This window comes from Neopelma chrysocephalum, unplaced genomic scaffold (assembly GCF_003984885.1).
Source record: "Neopelma chrysocephalum unplaced genomic scaffold, ASM398488v2 Primary Assembly neopelma1_200, whole genome shotgun sequence".
NCBI lineage: Eukaryota > Metazoa > Chordata > Aves > Passeriformes > Pipridae > Neopelma > Neopelma chrysocephalum.
The window spans coordinates 2,198,830-2,223,373 of NW_020897862.1; the positions used below are offsets into that span (position 1 = coordinate 2,198,830).

The window sequence follows — 24,544 nt, forward strand, 5'->3', positions numbered from 1 at the left end:
CCCGGCGGCGGGCCCGGCGCGGGGGCGGGTCCGAGCCCGCCAGTCACCGCCCCCCGCGGCGGCGCGCCCGCCCCCGGCCCCGCTGCCAAAGTGACTCGGGGAGGACCGGCACGGCAATGACATCAGTGCTTTAAACAACTTGCTATTCGGGAGCAATCAGCTGCAATTAGGTATTAATTAAGTATTATGAAAGTTGATTATTTAAGTGAATTCGGCTTTCGTCTCTCCGACTATGGTAAGTACAGCACAATTGTCCTTTTCCTGCCCCCAGCCCCCCGCCCGCCGCTCGGCGGAGCCCCCGCTCGGTGCGGCCGCCGGTGCCGGTGCCCCCGCGCCGGGCGGAGCGGAGCGGAGCGCTGTCCGTGCTGTCCGCCCCGGCCGCGGCTCAGCCCCTCCGCGGCCGCGGGGCCGGCGCTGCGGGCAGCGCAGTCTCTCTCCGGGACGCGGGGCCGCCGCCGCACCGAAACTTTTGTCGGCGGGTGCGCGGTGCGGGCGGTGCGGGGCCGCGGTGCGGGCGGAGCGGGGCGCGGGGGCGGCACCAGGTGCGGTGCGGTGCGGCCGGGGGCTCGCCGCCTCTTTCACTTTTCTTCTTTCACTTGTTTTACGGAAGTTGCTCCCGCGCCCGCCGCCGCTCCGGCCCCGCTCGCCCGGCCCCGCCGAGGTGAGCCGGGGGCTCCGCTCCCTCCGCCGGTCCTTCCCGGCAGCGCGGCCCCCGCGGGCCGGGGCGGCGGGCGGGCGGCGGGGCGAGGAGCGGGCTGGCCGGGAGAGGATGCGGAGGGGAAGTTTATGGGGGTTTTGAAATGATTCTGCCTTTGTATTTGTTGTAAGTTGTGTGGGTTGTTTTCTCTTTCATTTTTTCCCCCTCCTGAGCTCTGGCGTCTCGGTGGTAAAGGTTGCTTGTCAGGTTCCTGTGCTGTCTAAATGAAAAGGAATTTAATTTATTTGGGACAAGGCAGTGTCGGATGAAGAGGCTGCTTATTACATTTAATGAGTATTATTTTTTTTTTTCAACCTGGGCATATCTGGGATGGGTTTGTTTTTGTCCTTCCATGTGAGGTGTATGAGACCTCCCCCACCCCTTCACATCTCGAAGGGAGGAGGAAAGGTGGCCAGGCTGGGGCAATGTTTTGGTTTTAGATTACAGGCCCCAGTGTTGGGGCTGGGCGTGTTTTTGGTTGTAGCTTTTTGTGGCGTGTCCACTGGTTTTGATCAGGTATCAGGACGAGGAGCGGGGTCTGGCCTGGCACTGGGCTGGGCTGGTGGCTCCACTGGGTGTGGTGCTGGACAGGGCTGGGGTGTGACTGCAACTGGGGGCAGCGGGGCTCAAAGTGCTGGTGGGTTTTCCAGCCCTTGGACAGTCTGAATCAGAGTCTCATTTAGATTTTACCAAGTGGGCAAATGCAGAGTTTGGTAGGAATTCCTTGGGCCATGTTGCCTCTCTGTTTGGGACAACATCCCACCACCTTGGCCCCGGACTTGCCAACACAACCGTACTTGCTCCTCCAAAATGGTGTAAGCCATTCTCTGCCATTTACAATCCAAATGGCAGCAATGGGCCAAAGAGGCCTGCGCTGGCGATGCGCCACAGTCCAGGTAATTGCTGCCGGAGCCTATGTGTACGTGTGTGTGCGTTGTTTTTTTTAATAAGGAGTAAGATGGTAATAAACTGGTTGATGATTGACTGGGCCTGAACTATGTACTCTGATGTTGTGATTGAGAGGATAATTTTGTCGTCGTTTATTCCACTTATTTATTTATTTCTACCATTGATATCAGGAGCCCAGCGGCCCCGGAGCCGCTTCCACCCGCGAGCGCGACGCCGGCTCTGCCCGGGTCCAGCCGTGGGCGTGCGGCTGCTTCCCTCTCAGATCAAGGAGCTGGGAGGCTGCGTGGGCAGCCCAGGAGTTAAGGATGTGGTGAAACTGCAGGAGGGCAAATGCTTTAAAGAGCAATAAACAGTGATTTACCCCTGATCTCCATCTCCGGGAGCGGTGGCAGCTGCCCGGGTGTCGCCGGCCGGGGTGGCCCCGGGCGGGCAGGGCCGTGCCCCGGCCCCGCAGTGCCCTCTGCCGGCGGGACCCGCCCGCTGCCCGGGGGGCTCCTGCACCGCCGCCCCCGAAGAGGGGCTGCCAAGCCAAACACCTCCCCCCCACCGCCCCAAAAAAGGGACCCTCCTTCCTCTCGGAAGTGTCGTGGGCACTCGGCCTTGCCGCCCAGGTAACACGTGGGTTTCGGTCTCCGGTATGGGAACCCGGGGCTGCAGGAAGCCATGGAAATGAGGATCTGGGAGATCTGTTTAAGTCAGCATTACGGTCTGTGTGTGGGTGAACCCGTCTTGTCATGATCTTGGGGCAAAGACCTGCCCCATAATCACCACCTCTAACCCTTATCTACTTGGGCCAGTTTATCTCCCTCAGTCGCTGCCTCTTGAATTCTCTCCAAGCCCTCAGGCAGTGGCTCCCCGGAGGCAGTGCCCGAGGGCTGCTCACACGAGCTGCCAGCTGGCAGAGGCAAGTCCGGAGGGGTTTCTTTCCCAGAGGGACTCGGTATGTGGGGTCTGACAGTCTGCTCTTGCTGAGAGCTTTCTCAGCTCAGTCAGTCCTTGCATGGACCTTCTAGGGCCAGAAGTGTTCGGAGTGGTTAAGGGCTGAAAAGAATTCATGGACTGAGTCCATCTGCCCAGGATCGTGGCAAGATGTTCCCTACATGTGACTTTCTGCGAGTCTGGTTGTAAATATCTTGACTGACTGGGCACCTGTCACTTCCTTTGGGAAACTGTGCCCCAACCTAATTATCCTTGGTATGAGATTACAGGAACTGATCTCAGAATGAGGACTAAAGCACCTATGGTAAATGAGTGGAGAAACACATAATTTTCCACTCCCAGGGTCATTTTGTGCCTTTGTCAAATCACTGTTGTTTTTTGAAAAACCCAGTGGATAGAAACACCTTCTCTGGACTGGTGGCAACTCTTTTTTTCTTCTTCTTTTTTTTGACAGTACAGGTTTTTGGGAAGACATTGGCTTAGTCAAGGTTGGTGTCATTCCTGAGCCCTTGGTCTGCAGAAGGTTCCCAGGCAGTTTGTTCAGGTGTTCACATCCCTTTCCAGGAGTCCTATGAGATACTTTTTGAGTGGAAAGCATTCAAGGGCTTAAGCCTACCGAGTGAAGATTGTTCCTTGGGAGAAGGGTTTAGCAGGGCAGGAATCAACCTTCCCATCATGGTGTAAGCAGGGCCCAGCTATTAATTGGAGAAGGTGCTTCAAAGCCAGTTGAAGTCCGTAGGAGTGTTTCGACTGCTTTACCATAAAGAGATAACTCACAGAAAGACCAGAAAGTTGATCCCCGAGATAAAAACTCGTGTTTCCTCAGCTGCACCTTGTCTGCTGGGTCCTGTGAGTCCTTCTAAACCAGGTCTGCCAGTGGGGTCTGCCAGTGAGTGCAGGTACTGCACCCTTCCGCTTTGGTGTCCCAGAGGGGGAGAGGCAACTTGAACTGAAACGAGCTCGGAATGGTACAGATACCTCAGCTGGAGGGGGTCAGATATTAAATATGTAGTTTCCAAATAATCAGTTTCTCTTTCTGTTTTCCTGAACTGTTTATGCTTCCGCCCTGAGTCCTCCTTGCCACTCCTGGAAAGGAGTATCTGAGCTTGGAATTTATCTCAGGACTTTGCCTGCAGAGCCTTGTCTGTCCCACTTCTCATGTTGCCAGAGCACTTGGCTGTGTCCTCACGGCGAGAGCTTTTGTGGCCACTTTGACTCTCCCTCCGACATCAAACCGTACCTCTGGGCTGCTGTGCAGCCTACAATTTAGGTTTCCCTCTGAAAAGTTGGTTGAAAGTGCCTGGAAAGTAATGAAAAGTCCTGTGGGAGGCGAAGACAACCATTGCCTGTGCTGCATCTCCCACCTCCACCTGGGCTCCTTCCCTCCCTCCCAGGGTTTGGAGCCACGGCCGTTCCCAAGGTTTGGAGAGCTCAGGTGCCACCCAGGGCTGAGCTCCCAGAAGTGCTGACGCCGCAGAGGCCCCGCTGGCCGATCCAGCTGGGCTTTGGGAGAACCGATGTCCTCGTCCTCAGCTGCACTTTGCAAAGCAGAGAGGGGGCAGAGGAGGCTTGGCTGGGAGCAGGGGAGGGGCAGGAGCTCCAGCCAAAAGTCCCACGCGGCCCCGTCTCCTCCCCTCCGGTTCAGCGCGGACTGGATCAATTTGGACGTCTTCAGCAATAAAAAATGCCGATGTCGTCCTAATTCACCAGGCCCCGAGATGACAGCAAATTTACATTTTTTAATTAAACTAGCAGCCAGTTTTTATGAGAGGGGGCTGGGTTATGCAAATCAAATGGTTGTGTACGAAAGATTAGGAGAGTTTGGGAATAAATTCCACAAATGCTAATAAAAAAAAAAGAGAGAAAATGAGAGGGGGGAGAGAGAGGGACATTGTTCCATTAGCCCCTTTTAGACTGATTTCCCTAGGGAGAAAGCAATGGGGGTGAGAGATGGAGGCAGCTTTCAGAGACAGGTAAAATCCATTTTGAGGATTGAGAGCCCTTTGGACCAGGACCTTGTTGCTCCCTGTTTCCTCTCCGAGGGCTCATGAGGGAGATGGAGGCAGACATTGGTAGCAAAAGAAAAACTTGCTGTCTTCTAATCCCCGTTCCTGCTTGACCAGTGCTCTGCAGGCTGGAACAGCAGCTGGGGCTGGGTTGAGGATGTGCACAGTGGGGGGAGTGCACAGTGCTCTGGTGCTGGAGGGACACGGGCAGGTGAAGGGCTGGGCCAGATCACTGTGGTGCTGCAAGAGGGTGACAGAACAGCCCCTGGGTGGGCAAAGCCCAGGGGCTACACAGAGCTGGTCTGGATGGAGCCCATCTTTGGACTGACAGATGGCCACAGGGCATGGCCATGGCTGGGATCAGTTCCCTGGAGCTTCCTCTCCTTTGTGCAGCTCCTCTGTGCAGGCTCCTGGTCCCTGGCAGGACCTGCTGCTGAGGACAGGCAGTAGCACTGATCACAGGTGAGGGGCTGGGCTGCTGTTCCCTGTAAGCACAGGCTTTGTCTGAGGAGCAGAGTGTGTTTTGGAGTGGGATGGTGGTGCTCTTCCCTCTCCCAGACTCTAGGCCCCCTTGTTGCCCATCTCAGAGGCCGAGTCCATTCCCTTCCCATTGCATTAACTTGGCACCAACCTTCTCCCCTTTCTCAAGGGACTTCCCATCTTTCTTCTTGTGGTGATTCCAGAAAATAAAACAGTTTGTCAAGTCCTTTCAGGAACAAATAGTTACAGTGAACAAAAAACATGTGCTTCACTCATGTAAAACACATTCTTGTTTCCCAAAGAATTCCGAGTTCTCATTGCGTTTGGGGGTTAGGTGTGGTGGCCAGGTACTGAAGCAATTGTTTGCTCTGCCATGGAGAAACACAACCAGAAAATTTCTGGAGGCTGGGAAACTGCTTAAAGCTTCCAGTCCTAAGGCAGTTTCATGCTCGAAATAAAAGCTGAACAACCCGTGTAGGTTGGCAAGAGAGAGCAAGGGGTGGAGATCAGGAGATACTAGGAAAACGGATGGGAAGACTAAAGTCACCGGTAGCATTTTATGGCAATCCCCTGAGGATTTGGTGCCTCACTAGAGAGTTCTGCCACCCATTCCTGGCTTTGGGGTGTGAAACGATGATTCACCGACGTGCTCCTGTTTTGCTTCGGAGAGGTGACATTTTAGCAGAGCCTCTTGTGAAATCAGTAAAAGCACCAAGCTCTGCTGGAGCATTTCTGGAGGTGTTCCCCACACCCAACACCTACGTCCCCGTCACCGTGTCCTGCACATGCCCGTCTGCCCCAGACACTCGCCCACCTCCGCGCTCCCGGACACTCACGTGCCCTGTGTTGGTATTGTGCTGAACTTCATGTTCTCCAGGTTGCTCTCTCAAGACATTGCCTTGATGAGCCCTCTCTTTCCATGTGCTCGCATCGTCGTGACCACGAGTGGATCTTTCTTAGCAGCAAGAGAGGACCAGCATGGTCTGTGTGTTGGGTGTCCCTGTGCTCCCACTGCTCTGCAGTGAATCTCCCACCATTCCTGCTGCCAGGAACGATGGCCTTGGCGTCAGCTCGGTCCACAGCCGCGGGCAGGCAGGCGGTTGTACAGGGGATTTTTGTAACGTAAGTTTCTGAGCTGAACTAGGGCCAAGTTCAGCCTAAATCTAACAAAGAGCTCCAGAACAGGTCTGTGAGACATGGCAGAGTCTGAGGATTTGGTGTAGGATGAATAACTCCTAATCTATAAAGTGGGCATAATCACACTCCCCTGTGCAGCCCAGAGCCAGGGCTGGGCGCTTCAGTGATGGAGATAAGTGAATGAGGCCTGGCTGCTGTCCATGGACGGGTGCGGGGGTCGGGCAGCAGCTCCTCCCTCCAGCCGGGGTGTGGTGCCTGGGGTGTGGGAGAGAGAGCTGAGCCCGCTCCCACTTTCCCGGGAGCTCCTGCGCCCACCTGACCCGTGGCACCTTTGACATCCTGGCAGCTGCAGCTCCATGGGCTGGGAGCACCCATGAGCCCAGGGTGGGTTATTGTGGAGCTGCAAAGGGGGCTCTCCAGCACCTGGGCAGGGAGGTGAGGGGCTCCAGCTGGGCTCTGTTGGAATGGTGCAGTGGTGTCAGCCCCACTCCCAAGACTGGCTGGGCCAGGGCAGAGCAGAAGAAGAACCAGGAACCTTCAGCTTCCATACATGGGAAACTGTCAAAAGCCAGGTAGCAACACCAGCTTTTGTCTGGTATTTCCAGAAAAACCCGGCGGGACCTGGCATCCCAGGGCATAATTTATTATGGAAAAATAAAATAATAAAGTCCCAATCCCTTTGAGGCCTGAGTCATAGAAGCATCTTCTCATTAAAGCAGCTCCACCTCTCCGCCTGGTGTTTGCCAGCTCCATGCCTGTATGAATCCACTCCCTGAGCCGGCTCGCCCAGGGCAGCCCTCCTCCTCCTCCTCCTCCTCCTCCTCCTCCTCCTCCTTCTTCTCCTCCTCCTCCTCCTCCTCCTCACTGCCTGCCTTTCCCCAGCACACCTCTCCTCCAGCACCCCTTCCCCTATCTGGAGGAGCACGAGCAGTTCCACATCTCAAGCCAACTTCTCCCCAGGCCCCCCTTCTTCAGGCCAGGGGGATGTTTTGTTGGTGTGTTTTGTAGACAAATGTCTTCATCTTTTCACCCCTTTCCCACCCCCTGTGCTATCAAGTTCTCTGGCTCCCACATCCCCCCTCTCCCGGGCGTGGAGGTGTGTGTGGTATCTTTCCATGGCTTGAAGCTCTCTTCCAAGTGGCCCTCTGCAAGCAGGGAAAGGAGAGGAAGCTGCTCCTGGAGTAATTACCATCTGCATGTCCCGAAGGCAGGCAGCAGATGTTAGCAGAGGAGGACCGGATTGGAAGAGGGTGAGGGAACAGAGGCTGGGGAGAGAGGGTCTGATTTTTCTTCTTGATTGCATATGACTATTTTTAACAGAAGCTCAGTAGGACAGGAATCCCAGTTTTGCAAAGTTGATCCATGCATTTGGAAACTTTAAGGGAAAACTCCTTTGCTCGCTCTTGCTGTGTTTTCCGTCACTCACCCTTGCTTTTCTCAGCCTTTTTTTATGCTGCAGTGTTTAACTTTTCTTGCTAAATAGCTTTCCTTTATGTCCTTCCTTTCCATATTCCCACAGACCCGTCATTCTTGTCACCCTCCTGGACTTTCCATTCTGCCTTTGATTCTGTCTTGCTTTTCCTTTCCTTTTTTTCCCCCCCCTCCACCTCCCTTCCATTATCTTACTCTCTTTATTTTTCATTTTCCCATTTTTCTGTGGGCTGATATTCAGATGAGCAAACTTCTTCCAGTTAAAGGAGGTCATGAATATTAGGATTTTTCTATCAAACAATGAAATATGGCTCAAATTACCCTAAAGAATAGGGCCCTTTTCATAAACCACCTGCTGTTTTTTCTGAAAGAAAGCACAACCACTTGCCTGTGTGCTCCAAGCAGTTGTCTCACATCTCCACCTCGCCAAGCTTTGTCGTTCCAATTTCTTCTGCTGAATTTGTTGCTCTTGGTGGAGTAAGTCTGCTCTTCCCAGACTGCCAGCACCCAGTGAGTCTGGGTTTGGACAGGTTGGGGCAGGATGGGGATTCTGGCAGGATCCTCAGTACTTTGAATGTTGGTTTGTGATTGTGCTTTTTTGATTGCGGTGTGCATATTTGGGGGTTTTATTTTTGTTTTCAACAACATTTTGGTCTGAAACTCATTATCTCTGAGCTTGACTGAGATCTCATTCAGATGTTGGCACCCTGTGGGGTGCTGAGACACACAGGCCCTCTGCCTTCTCCTTGTCTTGCTGGTGTGGACCAGCCCTTTCCCCCGTCACGAGGAGGGCTGTGTTGGAGTGGACACCAGACCAGGCTGTGCTCATGCCCGCCCAGCTGTCATGGTCCTGTCCCTCTCCTCCCAGCCACATGGCTCCAGAGAAGGAGCCGTGAGCACAGTGACTGCAGATGCTTCTTGGAAAGCCAAATCTGTGCTCCATGAGATCCTAGATTCCCTGTGGTCCTGGCCATGCTTGGCTGGGCAGTGCTGTGCCTTTGCCAGGGCAGCACCAGTGCAGCTTGGCCATTGGAGGGACAAGGAGAGTGGTGGAGCTTGCCCTGTGGGCCTGGAGAAGTGCAGGCAGAAGAGCCTTTACGCTCCCTTGGGAGCTGCCACGAGGCAGGCATGGGCAATGCCAGAGACGGGGACAACAGAGGACACCAACTTGTCTCAGACTTGTGTTTTGTTTTCAGCCCAGCCTATTTATATTCCTCATAGTTGCTATTTTTTCCCCAGTTACATGGATGTGTCTTGTCCTCGCTATCTTCCATCTTCCCTCGGCAAACCTTGCCATTTTCCACATGTCCCTCCTGGGAGGCACACAGCATCATCCCTCCTGGGCAGAGACCACACTTCTCCGAGGAGGCAGCTCTCAGTGGTGTGCTCCTTCCAGGAGCCTGATCCAGCCCTCCCGCCCTCTGCCAGCCGGCCCCACATTTCCCTGGGCAGGAACTGCACACGCAGCCCGGGCTGTGTGAGCACAGAGTTTGTTTTGCCAGGGTGACCTGTTTAATCATCTCATTTTCTGGTGGCCGTTTATTCCTCGTTTCCACGGTTACAGCCCCATTAAGAGGAGAAGCAATAAGGCAGCGAGTCAAACAGGTAATAAAAACATTAAAGCCATGTGCGCTCTGGGAGGGAGGGAGGGCGAGCAGCACTCAGTGAGACGAGACGGGCCGTGCCAGGGAGACACAGGGGTCGCAGGAGCCTCTGCACAGTGTGGTGACACCCGGCTCGGTGCCCAACCTCTGCAGGGGCCTGACTGCCAACAAAGTGTCCTACAACATCCTACCCCGCTCCCTTGGAGTGTGCTGCCACTCGGGACGGCGTCACTGCCACCAGCGTGCCACTCTCCCTGTCACTGTGCTGCCAACACAGAGTTGCAAGTGGCCAAAAGCACTTGAAATCAGAATAATTTTGCAACTATATTTGATTTCAGGGCTGTGACTGTCTGTCAGAACTTGTAACTGATTAGTTCTGGTGATGCTGGTGGGCCCAAATGTTGTAATAGCTCTGCCGTGGCACTCGCCAAGGTACCTGCTCTTGCTGGTGTTGGCCGTGCCGACACCCTCCTGGAGGAGAGCTCACTGTTCCACGTGCTCCACCAAGGTGTTCACAGCCAGCTTCCCGAGCCAGCACCACCCAGAGTATCCCAACAGAGCTTTGAGGCTTTCCTAGGTAGAAGTATCTGTTTATGGAAGGGTGTATTTCTGCAACCTCCAGGAGAAGGTCAGGCTCCATGGAAACAGGCTGGGTGTGTCTTTGTGCCATGGCAGCCACTGTGGGGTGGGTGGTGCGTGGGAGCTGTGGAGGATGCCTTTTGGCCGTGTTAGAAATTGGGGAGAGCTGTGGAGGGCAGGCAGCATAGCTGGGAATTACTTCCCCCCTGCCAGGAGGAATCCACAGCTTTCTGGTTTTCTGTTGTGGGCTCAGTAAAGGAAAGCAGCAACATGAAGCATCCTAAAGCAACAACTCTAGAGTGAGGAGAAGGCAGAGCCCTGCTGTCTCAAGAAAAAGAAGGTTGTTGCTTTCAGAGCAGCTCCCTTTCTTCCAAGCAGTGTTCCTCAGGGAACCCCTCAGGGGTCTTGGTAGGTGGAAGCCTTTTGGTACTATATGCTTGTTATCCTAAGCCTGACTTGGTCAGCAATGAGATGGTGGCCTCTCTCCCGCAGGAAATTATGGGCTAGATGCACTCCTGGGCATAAAACCATGACCTGACTACAAAAGCCAAAAGTTACTTTTCCTTACCATTTCCCAGTGGCCACGAAGGCCAAGCAGCTTTGGATCTCAGGTGAAGAGATGTTAGGGAGCAAACGGACACTTTTAAACCCTGTCTTTCATGTGAGGGCCAGTAGCTGTCTCTGGTGATCAAATGGAGATTGGAATGATGTCACTGAGAAATAATTCCAAAACTTTCTTGGACACTGCAAGCCTGAGGCTTGGATTTTCAAAGTCATGCTGTGTTGGCCAAATTTTGTTTCTTTGGAGTTGGAGGTTTATCAAGATTGCAGCATCTCAGAGCAGTGAGCATGGCTGAGCTCTCTGGAGACCTGCCCTGGGCTGGAGAATGTGGACCTCGTGAAGCTGCTCTTAGTTTCAAACAGTCTGTAGGATTGGTCTGGGAGCTGAATTGGTAATTAAGTATCAAAATAGTTCTCCAGGACCCGTTCCCTCTTACCACACTCGTGTGAAGGGCTCCATCCATTCCTGAGAGTGGGGAGAGGGGTTTGACCTTCCTTTGTGCATTCTCTGACCACACGGTGTTGTGCTGTGTATAACCCAGGGTGGACACAAACCCTGATGCTTTGTGCAAGCTGCTTACAAGTAATGGGCTTAGGAAAACCAAGCAAACTGCGTAGCTGGAAACACCCTGCTCAGGATGGGTTGGGGCTGCCATAAAGGAGCAGGTGCCCACAGGCTGGGAGGGCTCTGACCTGTGAATGAGGGTGAGTTTCACTGAGGATAAAGAGAAGAGGTTAAATATAACAGTCTCTCTCATATAGGTGACACAGCCCTAACAGCAAAACAGAAATATTCAGAAAAGCAAACATTAAAGGAGAGCAAGAAAATAAACAGAGAACTGCAGGGAAATAGGGTGCTTTACCTCCTTGCTCTCTCTGGTGAAACAGTCTGCCCTGTTACAGCCCTGCTTTGCCCTGGTGGGATTTTCTTGTATTCATTTCTGACATTGTTTTTGGTTTTACAGTTTCTTTTCTCCGTACTTTATCAGAAAGCATATTTGTGGTGAGCGCCTGTGAAAGGACCTGGCTTGCTGAGTAAATGTTCAACGTGGAAATGAGCCGCATGACCTTGAGGGGGGGAGAGGGAGGAAAGCTGAGAGAAATTCATAAAAAGCTGAAAAAGAAAAGAACAAGGAGAAGGGAGGGGAGAGGAAAAAAGATAAAAGGCCTGGCCAGACTGGAAGAAGTCACACAGGAGAGGAATAATGGTCTTTCTTGTTACAGCAGTGACTGGACTTGTAGAATTAGACATCTTAGAGAGCCCAATTCTCAGCCGTGCTGAGCACTGACACTTGAAAAATAGGCCCATTTAAGGTGACTCAAGTTGGGCAACAAAAGTCAGTAGTCACTTTAGATCATCTTGGCCTGTGTTCAGAAGGGTGAATTTTATCCTTGGCGAGAGGCCAGCGGGAGGCCTTTCTGTGTACTGTTCCCGTTCCCAGAATAGGACTTGGGGTGGCTCCTGGACCTCGTGCTGGCCCTTCGGGGCAGGGGCAGAACCCACTGTCCCCAGCTCCTGGGCTGAGCCTCTGCCTGCCCTCCCCACACCGGAGGCAGCAATCACCAGCTGGGGTTGTGTGTCACAGCCCAGGCTCAAAAACTGGGCCTGAATGTACTTGTGGAGTTTGGGTGGGGGCTGTGGGTGTCTGGGGAAGGTGCTGGACGGGGCAAAAGCCCCTGTCCTCAGTGCAGGAGTGGACAGGAGCAGCAGTGCAGGTTTTCCCACGACCCTTGGAATCCCTCAGGTGTGTGAGATTGAGATGAAAATATTTGCTTTTTGGAAACTAGTGAGGATTTCAATCAGAAAAAAAAACCCACAAGAAAACACTCTTGCAAGGAAGAAAATTTGAGTAGAAACACACTGCTGTCACTACCAGAGACCAAGCTGTGAGGTCCAAGCGTGCTCTGGAGTTTGGGATTCCAGAACTGCCTGGTTTGGGCCTGAAGGTTTTTATTTCAGTCCCATATCTAGTCCCGAAGGATCTAAACTGGATGTTAAAATTGTCTTGTAGGGATTGGAGAGAGATGAGCACTGAGTTTCTGCATTTCTGTATTATTTCTGAACGGGATGTTTCTCTGGTGTGTCCTTAGTGTCTGGTGACACCAGTGATGGGAAGCCCCTTGGTCCTGCAGCTGCAGGAGGGATCTGGGCACACAGGGAGAAGGCACCCAGCAGTCAGGGGCTGGAGCAGAAACCCTTGAGCTGCTGTCCAGGCAGCTGATGGCTTCTGCTCCCTGCATGAAAAAGTTTGGATGCATTTAGGCTCCCCTTACAGCTCATCGTGCTGTCATTCCTTCAGCTCTCCAAATTCTCTTCACTTTCAAGAGGGGAAGTCTGACTTCACTGCCATCAGCACTTCCCAAACCCTGCACACTGCATAAGCAGTTCAGAGTGTGGGGCAAGGACTGTGTCGAAGCTGAGCCCTCATTTGTGTTGGTCACCATGCTTTGGTTGAAACTAAATAGCTGCACTAATGATCTTCGCATACACATCTTTAAATTTTAGCTCATTCGGGTGGGGGGATGATTTCTTTCCATGAGCCTGAAAATTGTAGAATTAGGTTTTCATTGTATGGGAGAGCCCTACTCACTGTATGGAGGAGAGCATTTTTTGATTTCTTTCCAGTTGGAGCGCGTGAAATAGCAGGGAAAAGTCCTGTCTAGTGATGACCTCAAAATAATTTCTACAGCAGTGCAATGTGATGTCAGACAGACAGTATGTGGCTGGGTGGGAAGTACAGGCAGTGGGGGCACGAGTGCCTGACACAGGGGAAAACCAGCATAAATAAAAACCATCAGTCCAAGGCTTTGGGAGGAACTAAAGCAAAGTCACCAGTGCAGATGCCAGGGCAAGGAACTGTAACTGTACATTTAATCGCTTTGGATGTTTGCTTTTATGTGACAGTTGCTGCTCAAGCAAACAGATTGGAGAATTCCAGACTTGCATGGATTTCAGGGATTTTATTTATATGTGTTCGGCACAGGACATGAGTGGGATGGGAACACGGGGCGGATGCAGCAGGAGAAGGGCCCGTACCCTGCTCCTCCCTGCCCTCGCACTCCCCACCGTGTGCACCTTGATTTTATGAGCTGAGCCTTCCTCCCTCTCTGCCGTCTCTTTCTCTGCCCTGCAGTCGCTGTCCCCCAAACCTACCTCACTCACCTGCTCCCCGCTGCTCCGGAATCATCCTGCTCTCCCCGGAGCATCCCGTGTCCCGTTCCTCTGCCTCCCGACACCGTGCCTTTTGCCCTGCTCCCGCAGGAGCCCTGCCCCGTGCTGAGTCCCAGCTGGAAGTCAAACAGCCTGCCCGGTGTCCCGACCCTGCCTGGCCTCCCCTGCTCGGCTCGGGATGCAACGGAAACTGTCCAAGGAGAACTGCAAGGCGGGGACATGTTTTTGCAGTTTATTCTCCAAAAGGAAAGCCTGCAAGGGGTGAGGGGCAGACTCCTCGCAGCGAAGGTGTTAACAAATAGCAGGTGATTAAACATGACAAGCAGTGACATTTCTGTGTGGGGTTCTCAGTACCAGCAATGCCAAGAATGAAGCTATAAACCCTGACATTTTGTGTTATGCACTGAGGTTTTTAATAGACATCTTTCTCTCCCTCCTCCCTGTTTATTTCTTTTATTCTTTTTTTTCCTCTGTCCCCATCTCCCTTTCCTCTCTCCTCCTCACCCTCACCCTGCCTCATCCCAAGTGCCCTCCACCTCCTCTTCCCATCCCTCCCTCCCTGCTCTTATCTTTGCTCTCTTGCTTCACCAGACTCATTTGTTCGATGGCCTTCACTTTTGCTTTTGTTTCTCTCTTCCTCCCTATTTTCTTGTTACACTTTTCCAAGATTTTTCTGCTTCTCGTGGCGTCATTCCCCCTTCCTTACTCTTCTCTTCCTCCTCCTCGCTGCGGTCCCTGCCATATGCACACAGTCTCTCTCACAGACGCACTCCCACACTGTATTGCACACACACCGCACTTCCCGCACACTTCCCTGCTCCCCCCACGCTCCCGCTCTCTCCTGCTCTGTCTCTCACATACGCTCGCACTTGCTCTTTTCTCTCTGTGCTTCCCCTCTCCTGCTCTTCTTTGTCTTTGTTACTCCCTTCTGCTGTCATCCTCCCTCTGTCTGTTCTTTTCCACTCTCTCCCCTTCTCCCTCCCTTTCCCTTCTCTTTTTGGGGCCTGATGTAATTCGCTAACCATGGGCAGCCAGGCCAGTTGCTTGTCAGGGAGCAGGTGTCCCACCCCTGAGTGATGTTTTTGTTAATAACATCTTTGCCCTGACTCAGAAGCCAGCGTTTTGGAGATCGGTTGGTGGGTTTTTTTTAAGGACAGGAGCTGAGGAGGCTGAGCTTTTGGGAACAGTTGCTGGGTTTGTACTAAAAGGACTGCAACAGTTGTTCTGCTGAGCAAGAAACGTTGGAACAACTGCAGATTCCCTCTGTCTCTCTCTCTCCATATCTATCCAAAGGGCATTTGGAGGTGACACCCAATGCACCGTCCCCCTTGCAGCCAGTTCTGATTGGAGCCAATGAGCTGCTGCTGGCTCTTGGATTTGGGAATGGGCCACTCCTGCCACTGGAGTTGGCCCTACCAAGCCCCTCTATTAGAAAAAAACTTTTCCTCCTCTGCTGCCTTCTCCTGGTGGGGTTAATGGGCACAGAATTAGCAATAAGCTGAGGTGGCCAGAGCAGTCAAACACAGGGCTCTCCTCCGGCAGGTCACCTGGGCTCCAGGGCTCACCAGTGACGGCCCTGCTGGGTGACCTGAGCATAAGAGAGGGGTCTGAAGGCACAGACAGGACAAGGGATTGGTGGTGGTCATTGGCCCCCGGTCCGTGGCCTGCTGTGTCTCACCAGGCTGTGATCCCTTCCGTGGAGAGGCTGGGTGGCAGTGAGTGATGATCTCCACTGAGCAGGGTGGGAACAGTGTGGGCAGGCCTGTCAGAGCCTGGCTCCTCTGCTGAATCAGCCTGGCTACCACCACCAAGGCTGAAACCTTCCCCCCCGGCTGCCCCCAGGGACAGTCACACTGCAAAGTGTCACCTGGGGACTTGGGGCACCTCCAGAGGCTCTTTGAGTGGCACAGCAATTCCTTCTCACGTGGCTGTGGGAGTCTCTGCCTCTCCCCAGGTCCCTGGGGAGGATCTGTAGGGAGCTCCTGGAGAATTACCACACACAGGCTCTGTGCTGTTGATGCTGAGAGCATCCAGGACAGGCGAGAGGCTCTGTGGGTGGACAGCGAGGACTGAGGCTGGGGCAGCTCCCATGGGCAGGAGGTCACCAGGGCCCCAGTGTAAAGGGCTCAGCAGGTATTTGAAATGAGTCCAAACTAAACTGCAGCTTCAGTCCCAGTATTTCCTCTTCCTTGACTCTGCACTCGTTCTAAAAATCAAAATACTTCCCTCTAAAGACCCGCCTTCCCATAAAAGGGCCTCTCCCTCCCTGTCCTCCCAGGTCTTATTGATCAAGCACCACAGACGGTGGCTGCAGCTTCAGTTGCCAAGTAGGGCAGATCGATAGAGACTTGGGATGGGATTTTTGGCAGCTGGCAAATCTATTTGTCCCTCCTCCCGTCCCACCATCCCTCTGGGAAACGACCAGCGTCACAGTGAGAGCAGGTGGAGCGAAGCCCTGTCCTTCCGCTTGCCTCTCACCTTGTCCTTCCCTGCCCTCTGTGTGCAGCCATGGGATCAGAGACCTCTGTGGGACCGTGTGTGAGGCTGCACAGAGCACGGGGCACGTGCTGTGCTGGCCCCACCAGCCCGTCTCTGCCATTTACCCTCTGCAATGGCCAAGTTCACACTTGGGGGCAATCCTGTGGTTCATTCCAGGCTCCCTGAGAGAGGGATTTGGCCTTCATTGTTTACGCAGTCTCTTTATTTAACAAGTGTTTCTTCCCTGCCTGGATTCAAAGTAACTCCCCTCTGCCCTTCCCTGTTGTGGCCATCGGTGCCATTGTCATCTTTCCTCAGATGGGGAAGCAAGGCACAGTGATGGGAAGTGACTTCCTGAAGGCCAGAGAGGGACTGGGTGCTGCAGTTGGGGTTGGGGCCACGTTTCTGGCTGTCCTTCACCTGCACTCAGCCCCTTGGCTACGGGCTTGGGACAGTGTTTCCCACTCAGGAGCCTTCCCAGGATGCCCGTCTGTGTGGGGCCAAGAGCTGTGGGCTGGCATCCAGCGTGAACCGGGGCAACCAGAGGCAGAGGGGAGCAGTGGGGAGCAGAGGGAGCTGCGCAGGCTTCCCCTTCTCCATGGTGTCAGGAGAGCAGTTGGCTCTGCCAAAGGATGTCCTTAACCCTTGCCAGCCTTCCTGGCTGCAGAACCTCTGGCAGGTGCCGAGCGCCGCGCACAGAGAAGTTAATGAAATGAGTGTTTCGGGGAGGGGGGGAGGGAGGCTCTGTACTGCACCCTGGGGCCCTGGGTTTATTAATGGTGACCTGCCATTAAAGACTAAAGTGCTAACCTGGTCATATTTAGCAGCTTTCAATGGTATCCCAGTGGCCTCCGCCTGCAATATCAACTCCTGCTCCCCCCGCAGCCCCAGGCCGGCAGGAGCTGACTCCAGAGTTTCTCTGCTACGATGAGTCTGGTGGGCAGCACTAAGAAGTCTCTGTGCTGCTGCTGCCAGACAGATTTCCACCCCCTCCTGCTGCTCCAAGCAGCTTCCCCCTCTCACTGCCAGGTCTTGCCAGGCAGTGCTTGGAAGACAGGACCAAGTCCTGGCATCTTCACGATCCCCTTTACGCAGACAGAGCCTGGGGGTCACTAGGAGAGGGAGATGTGCCAGCACGAAGCTCGCAGGGTTTGGCCATGAAGGGGAGGCAAACTCGGGCTCTGCAAAGCACTTCCAGAGAGCTCTCTGAGAAAGCACTGGCAAATTATCCCTCTGAGGTGGCAGGCTGGGAAACAAGGCAGCAGCTCTGCCAGACCTGATTAAAACACGACTTGAGGCTAACAGCTTCAGGTCAGAGCAGGAGGGCTGCTCCCACTGCTGCTGTCCCTCTTGCTCCAGTCCAAGAGGGACGTGGAAAACCCAAGCATGGGGGGATGTCCCCTAGGGGACATCAGCAGTTGGATATTGCAGTGACAGGCACTTTAGAAAGATGCTGGGAGCTGCTGCTGCTGCTGCTGGTCCGGGCAGGGATCAGTGTTAGCAGAAGAAAAAAAAAGCCCCAGAGTCTCCTTGAAGCTAATTCTGCTCTTGATGCCTCCCCAGAAGCAAGATCCTGCTGTGCTCCGTGTGCCAACTGAGATTATTGCCTTCCCTGATCACTTCTTCCTGGATTAAAAACTCAGCACAGAGTATTTTGCCATGTGTTATTCCAGGATACCCGTTAGAAGCTCCACGTGGTGCAGACCCTGGCAGAGGGATCAGGGAACCACGGGGCACCTCCAGCTCAGGCTGCTCCTGCTGCCCCAGTCGGGAGGTGGGGATGCACCTGCCCCCTCACGCCTCACGAGCAGTGAGATTTTCCTCTCTCCAGCAAGCCCTGCAAGCCACAGATCCCTCGTCCTCACAGCCCTGCCCTGTGGGCACGTTTGTCAGTGTGGGCTGCAGGCCATTCCCCAGCAGAGCCAGCGAGGGCAGGGGCCTGGTTCCAGCGGAGAGCTCTGGCCCTCCCGGCCTCCCAACAGGATGAGTGCCGGCTTGGCAGCCAGGCTGGGGGCAATCCTCGCTCTCTCGTTTGGCTCTGTGCCCCAGCTGATCTGGAGCCAGGTTTTGCTGTAATCCCTACATCCTGTTGCAGGTCCTTAATCAGCTGGAGCCAGCCTGGAAAAAACCCAAAACACCCAAACCCCAAACTGTTGTGGTTAAAGCTCCCCACCGTCGGGTGGTGGGGAAGGGTGGGCAGCAGCCGTCCTGGGCTCCAGGTGGGAGGCTGGAAGGGCTGGGAGACATGGCAGCTCCCTTCTTAGGGATGGAAGCAGAGAAAAGGGAGTGTGTTTCTGCTGGGGGTCTCAGCAGGACCCACTCATGCTGTTCCCCTGCAGAGGGGATGGGTCTGGGTTTGAGGCATTGATTCCTCCTGTCCTCCCACCGCCAGCTCAGCTATGGATGCTGCCCCTTCAGCCCTCACTGGGCAGGCTTGGAAACTCTGGGTTGTTGTTGAGTTGTGTTTTTTTCCCATTTAATGCATAGAATAACACTGATGGGTCTGAACAGCTCCAGCCAGGCGACGAGGGGAAAGAATAACAAGCTCCTGAATGTCAGGCAAAATTATGGGCCATTGCTATTTAGGGTGAGTCTGGTGGATTTAGGGCCTCTCTGTTCTATTGTCCCAGCTGCTCTGAGCATTGGAGCAGGCGAGACACAAGTCGGGAATTTTATTGCAGAGCATGTGCAGGGGAAGGCTGGTTCTGAGCGTTTCCGGAGCGGGGCAGTGGTGGGGGAGAGGGGACAGTGTCTGTTGGGAAGTTGGTGAGATGTGATACTGAGGGGAGGTGGGAGGCTGGAAGTCTCGGAGAGGTGGTCATCCAGCAGAGAAGAGAGCTCCTTTGCTTCCTGTGTTTTGTCAGGGTTCAGCTCCTGGCGTTGATCACACTCCCCAATTCCGTGTGGGGTTGGTCTCCACCCATCAGACCTGGGCTGACTGTCTGTCTGCCCCGTCCCTTGGCAGACCCTGCTGGTCCCCCCTGCATCTCACGAGCTGCCCAGCCCCTTGTCTTCTCCTGTGAAGCACTCAGGGTTGTAGTTTGTATGAAAGACAGAGCCTAAATGTGTGCGTGGAATGGGGATTAGGGGTGTCGGTGCCGTCGCTTGGCTGGCTTTTGGCTGGCGCTGGTGATGTAACCAGGGCTGGCACTGTGTGTGCACGGCCTGCCAGGTGTCAGGGGGAAGGGCCCAGCTGAACAGCCCAGGAGAACACAGAGAGGGTGAAGAAGGTGTTACACAGTGAGATAGGAGTGGGTCATCCATGGGAAAGTGAAGTCTGCACGCATCCTGAACAGGGTGTATCCTGAGCTTCCAGATTTTGGCAAATACATTCTGTCCCATGCCAGGGTGGGGAGGAGTGGCAGAGAGCAAGAAAACCATTCTTCCTGTCTGTCTGCACAGGCGAGAGGCTCGGCAGGGTGAATTCTTTGCTTCTTTGGGGCTCTTTTTATTTGACCGGATTAAAAAGCCTATTTGAGTTTCTTAAACCATTTAATCTAAAATCCCCAGGTAGATGCGCCATTGGATTCAGTTTTAAGCTTATAAACAAAATAGGTCTGTGTTTGTCTCTTCTTCATTTTGTTCTGAAGAAGCAAGGGTTTGACCTGCCCTCCCTGGAGCCGGGGGGAGTGTTGGGCTGCTGGTGCTTAGGAATCCCCTTGAGCTTTCTGCAGGCTGGGAAGATGTGGGCCCTGGGGTGCTGGTGTGACCTTCCTGCAGCTCCAGGTCAGGGGGTGAGTGTGGCCCGGGCAGGTGATGGGAGGAGGGAGCAGGGGCCAAGCTCCACTTGGGCTCAGTACCCACACGGAGTGCTGAGCACAGGTAAAATCCCATTAGGACCATTGCTCTGCAGTCAGTCTGGGGAAATGGGAAAGAAGACAACAGGAAATGGGAGAAAATGGGAGGAAAGCTTGGAATGGTTTGGGTAATTCTTTCCAGTTCCCACTGTCCTTTGAGAGGAGCTATTTTCCTTCTCTGCTCCCAGCATACCCAGTTCCTTCCAGGGTTTCCTCCTGTGTCCATCCCCTCCACCCACTCCTTGTTCTTCTCTACGGTGCTGTGTGGCTTATTGCTGCCACTCCCTGTGCTTCAGAGGAGATTTCAGGGGCATGAGACCAGTTGGGACTGCTCTCAGAGCAACCCAAAATGGGATAGTTCAGGATTTGTGTTTGCAGGAGAGAGGTGATAATGATGCCCATGGGAGCTGCAGGAATGTGGCAGCTCCGTGGCCCACAGTGCCATGTCTCTGCCAGCAGCTGGTGCCAGATGCTCCCAAGGAAGGTACCAAGCCCACAGCAGGCAGATGTAAGATGATCTGCCCCTGTGTCCTCTTGATGTCCTTTACATGTGTCCACAGGGACATCTCGAGTCAGTGGTGCCCGTGTGGGATGACAGTGCTCAGACCAACCTTAGCAGGAGAAATGTCCCTTCCAGATCCCGTCCCCAGTGCTGGCAGCACAGCAGTAAGGCTGGGCCACCCAGCTCCCTCGTGCAGCCATGGAAAAGCTCCTTCCAGCCCGGCTGTAGGAAGGCCGGGAGGGCAGGCTGAGCTCACCTCTTGTGAGCAGAGAGGCCTCCTGTGTCCAGAGCTCTCAAGGAGATGCTTTATGAAAGGGGTGGTGGGAACAAGACTGTCTCCTCCCCCCCTTCCTTCTCCCGAGGAACTGGAGACAGACAGAGGGACAGGCATCTGTCCGATGGCAGCTTGGATAGGAGGGAGCCCTGTTGGCTTTGCCGAGGGAGCCTCTTTCTATATGGAAATGAAGAATTTAGGCTAATGGAGCTCAACCATCTCTAATTTTGCGATGGCAGGAGGATTTTGATTGAAAGTAATTAAGCAAGCTAGCTGTAAAATTAATTAAAGCAAAAGGGGGGGATTTTTTTATTGGATTGGATAGCGATATAGCGGCTGTCAAATGGGGGACGGATGGGGGTGACCTGAATTCTCTGCCCTCCCTCCTCCCACTCGGGACGTTTATGTCACTTTAATCTCCTTACAGCGGCTGGTGTGCATTTGTTTGAAATAATCAAGGAAATATGGTCAGAAATTGTCAGCTTTCAGATCTAATTTACCTGACAGCCCTGCGCGGACCAGTAAGCCTCTGTGTGCGTGTGCGAGAGCGTGTGTGTGTGGTGCATGCGACTGTGTGGTCATGGAGGGCTCCTTGTCTCCCTTCTCCCCTGTTTCTGTTCATTCTGTCTTCTCTTGATTCCTACCAAAAATACTTCTGGCACATCTGGGACCACCCAGCACCTTGCAGGAAAAGAAATAAGTTTGACGATTTTCCTGCGGTCGCTTCTCCACCCCCACCTTCCCAGCGCTGCCTCCTCCCAACCTGCTGCCTCATCCTTGCACCATAACCAGCTTTAGGGTTTAGGCAATATAGGATTAGGGGAGGTGGCTGTAATTCTTTATTCCAGATGGCTGGCAACTGCTAAACCCACTGTCACAAGCACCGAGTTATAAAAATACTTAAATTAGGCCCTTTGTTTCAGCCCCTGTCCCTGCCAGGCAGCTCTCCCGGTGTCCTGCCGGGAGCTCAGCTTGCACAGAACAGGTGGGGGACTCTGAGTCCAGACTGTAATGATGCTGGGGAGAGGCTTCTCCGGACTCACACCTATCTGGATTCCCTTGCTCAGCTCCATCTGCTTCTTTTTGCCTTTAGCTCTTAAAGAGAGATCCTGCAGTAAGAACGAGCTGGGCACGAGTTGGTGTCTGTGAGCACTCACTTAGCAGGTGAAGGTCCCAATCCAGGGACATACAAAGGCTGCAGCTCCTACACATCTTACTGATGGAGGGGGAGTGCATACTCCTGACAGAGATCCCAGGTTTCCCCTCTGGATCAGACTCTGCAAGAACCCAGCAACCTGAGCTGGAAATTGGGGAGTGAGGGTAACTACTGTAGGGACAGTGTTTCCTCAGAGTGATGCCTCACATCTGTCTTGCTAGGTTGGCTCTTAGGGTTATTATTTATTATTTATTATTGTTCATTAAGCGCTGACAGAGTTGGGGCTTTTGTTTGTTTTGTTTGGGTCTCCATTTAGAGGCCTTTGCTGAGGCAGACTCCAGTGCCAAGACCTCCGGCGCTTTCACAATTACAGCCCGTGATCCTATTGTATTGTTTATGTAATGACTCTCAGTCCCGAGGGATTCTGCAGCCTTTCTTAGACCAGAGCACCCAGCACCTGGCAGGGAGAGTGCAGAGCAAGTGCTGGCCCCTGGTGCCAAGGAAAATCTCTGGGTTTTACATCCCAGGGGACCATCATGGACGGGTCAGACTGGACCTGCTGCGAGGATCCACATGCAGGGAAGTTGATTAAGCTGCTTCAGAAGGAGCAGATGATTCATCTCTGCCTGGTCTGTGTGGTCATGGGGAGGTCTCATGGTGACTCAGACCCGATGCTCTGGCTGTTGGGTGTCTGTAGCCCACCAGTCTGTCTTGATACAGTGACTGGTCTTTGCGGGCCTGATGATGTGACCCGTCCCTGAGTGTCCCAGAGCACCCCAAACCACCTCAGAACGGGGACTGAGACTTTCACCCTGTTAAGTAGACGTGTGGAGGGCTCCTCACCTCTGCAACCTGCAGGACATGGGTGGGACCAGCCATGGCCAGCAAGGGGGCTGTGCTGAGGTGGGTGATGAGCTCATCACCGTGATTCCCAGGTTTAATTCCAGCTTTGCCACTGATTTGCTTTGTATCTGTAGCCCTGCGAGTGCACAGCTTTGTGCCAGTGCCTCCTCATCAGTATAAACGGTATAATTAGGCTTCCCTGATTGAAGATGGCGCCGAACACCGAGTGTGCTGGCAGATTGTTTTCTTTTGTTTAAAAGTATTTTCCAAAAAAAAGAGGTAAGACCCAATTTTAGAATGCTGGTTCCCAAATCCTATTTCAAACATTTGTGGGTTAAACTCTGACAATATCAAACCCTTTCCTTCTGGGACAGGTCAGCTCTGAAGAGTTGGCTTGCCCTAAACCTAACAGAACAGAGTTAGGTGAAGACTAAGTGCTTCTAAGCACTGTCTCCTCTGTATTCAGCAAGATACAGGATGTGGCACTGCTGATCTTCTGTGTTAATTACAAATACAACAGAATGTAACATCAAGAATAGTCTAAATAATTTCATGGCCTGTTAACCAAGAGAGTTTGAGTTCTGGGACGTGGACCAGGCTACCACTGATAATGGTATCTGAAGTCAGTGGTGTCTGGAAGAAGGTTCATACTGTGCTGGCTGCTCCGATTTCCTTCTGTAGATTGCAAGACCAGATGATTAACAGTGCATTAGATAATTTTCTAACATAACATTCCCTACAGGCAGTTACTGGCATTGCTGTAGAGACATCCTGAACGACGTGTTGGAAAAGGAAGTGCACAGGACAGTCTTTCTGCATTGTGAACATGTGTGAGACCCCCATGCAAAGCTGTGCTCTGTTCTGACTCCAAGTCTCCTCAGACATGGCCGAGGAAAATGCACGTGAGTGCTGACCTGGGGGCACCTTCTGTTGTTCTATTTGCACCTGCTTGTACCTGTTCAACACCTCTCCCCTCTCAAGCACTGCCACTCTCGCTGCAAATGAGTCTGGAGACCCTGACTCCAGCACAGCCAGGAGCTGAGAAACATCCCGTAGTTGGGTGAATGGGATGAAAAGTTCAGATTTGGGTGGCGTGTCTTTTTCTCTCAGCTTGGTGTGAGTGGCAGTGGAAAGGCATAAGCTCCCTTCTCCTGTCATTGATGTGTCAGCTCTAAAATCATTCTTCTGAGCTGAGCAGTGACATGAGTGTGGGAGCATCAGAGAGGGATTGAGCCCAGCGGGTCGGGAAGGGAAGAGCTGAGGCACTGGGCTGAGTGTCTGAGATACTGGACATGTTGATTTTTCTTGCTTGTGCTCAGGACTGGAGATGTGGGGCAGGAGAGTCCTTAGGAAGCAGACTGGCAGCTCAGCTCACATCAGCTCAGAGAAGCCTTGGGAATGTGCAGGGAAACCTCAGAAGTGAGTCAGGCAGACAAACACCTGAACCTGCCTTTCCTGGGGAGGCCGTTCAGTCTGTGAGCTCTCACACAGCATCTTGCTCCAGTGCTGCATCCTGGCTGCTGTCCCTGTGCGTCCAGCTGGCTTGGGGCAGGAAAGGGGAGAAAAAGCCAGAGCCAGTGGCTCAGTTGATTGGGGGTTTCAGGCAGAGGTTGCCCTGCCTGGCTTGCAAGGGATTCAGGGGCTTTCTGTAAGAACTGTCTCCAGGGCAAGTCTGAACCAACCAGTTCCACTTAATTTCCCATGGAGGCAGGAAAGCCACCAAGAAAATAAAAATGTTGCAATACAAGGTTTGGGGATAAAAGGACATGGTGTTGCTGGCCAAACAAGGCAGTGGGTGATGACATCTACCATTCCAGGGACCCAGGGACCCCATGAGGATTCAGGAAGGCTTTTGTGAAGATATCCTGAGCAGGGAAGGGGAGTGTTGAGTGGGGCAAGGCAGTGAGGGGGGCACGGAGAGCCATGTGTCACACTTGCAGCTCAGCTGCTGGGGCCCACTTAAAACAAAGGTGTAAAGA

At 53.4% G+C, this 24,544-nt stretch overlaps 1 protein-coding gene across 13 annotated transcripts in view; it reads left to right on the forward strand.

Moving 5' to 3' along the window:
• The window catches only part of CASZ1 (castor zinc finger 1), a 284,376-nt gene that overhangs the window by 194,573 nt on the left and 65,259 nt on the right, over positions 1–24,544 (forward strand). For 8 of the 13 annotated variants that reach the window (XM_027702933.1, XM_027702935.1, XM_027702938.1 and 5 more), the window contains one exon: positions 23,308–23,467. The exons of 4 other annotated variants lie outside the window; for them this stretch is intronic. In XM_027702933.1, the coding sequence (XP_027558734.1) occupies positions 23,449–23,467 (19 nt within the window). In that variant the 5' untranslated portion in view covers positions 23,308–23,448. Of the gene's footprint in view, positions 1–130; positions 236–23,307; positions 23,468–24,544 lie in introns of those variants that run through there. One more of the 13 variants, XM_027702941.1, reaches the window with a different exon arrangement.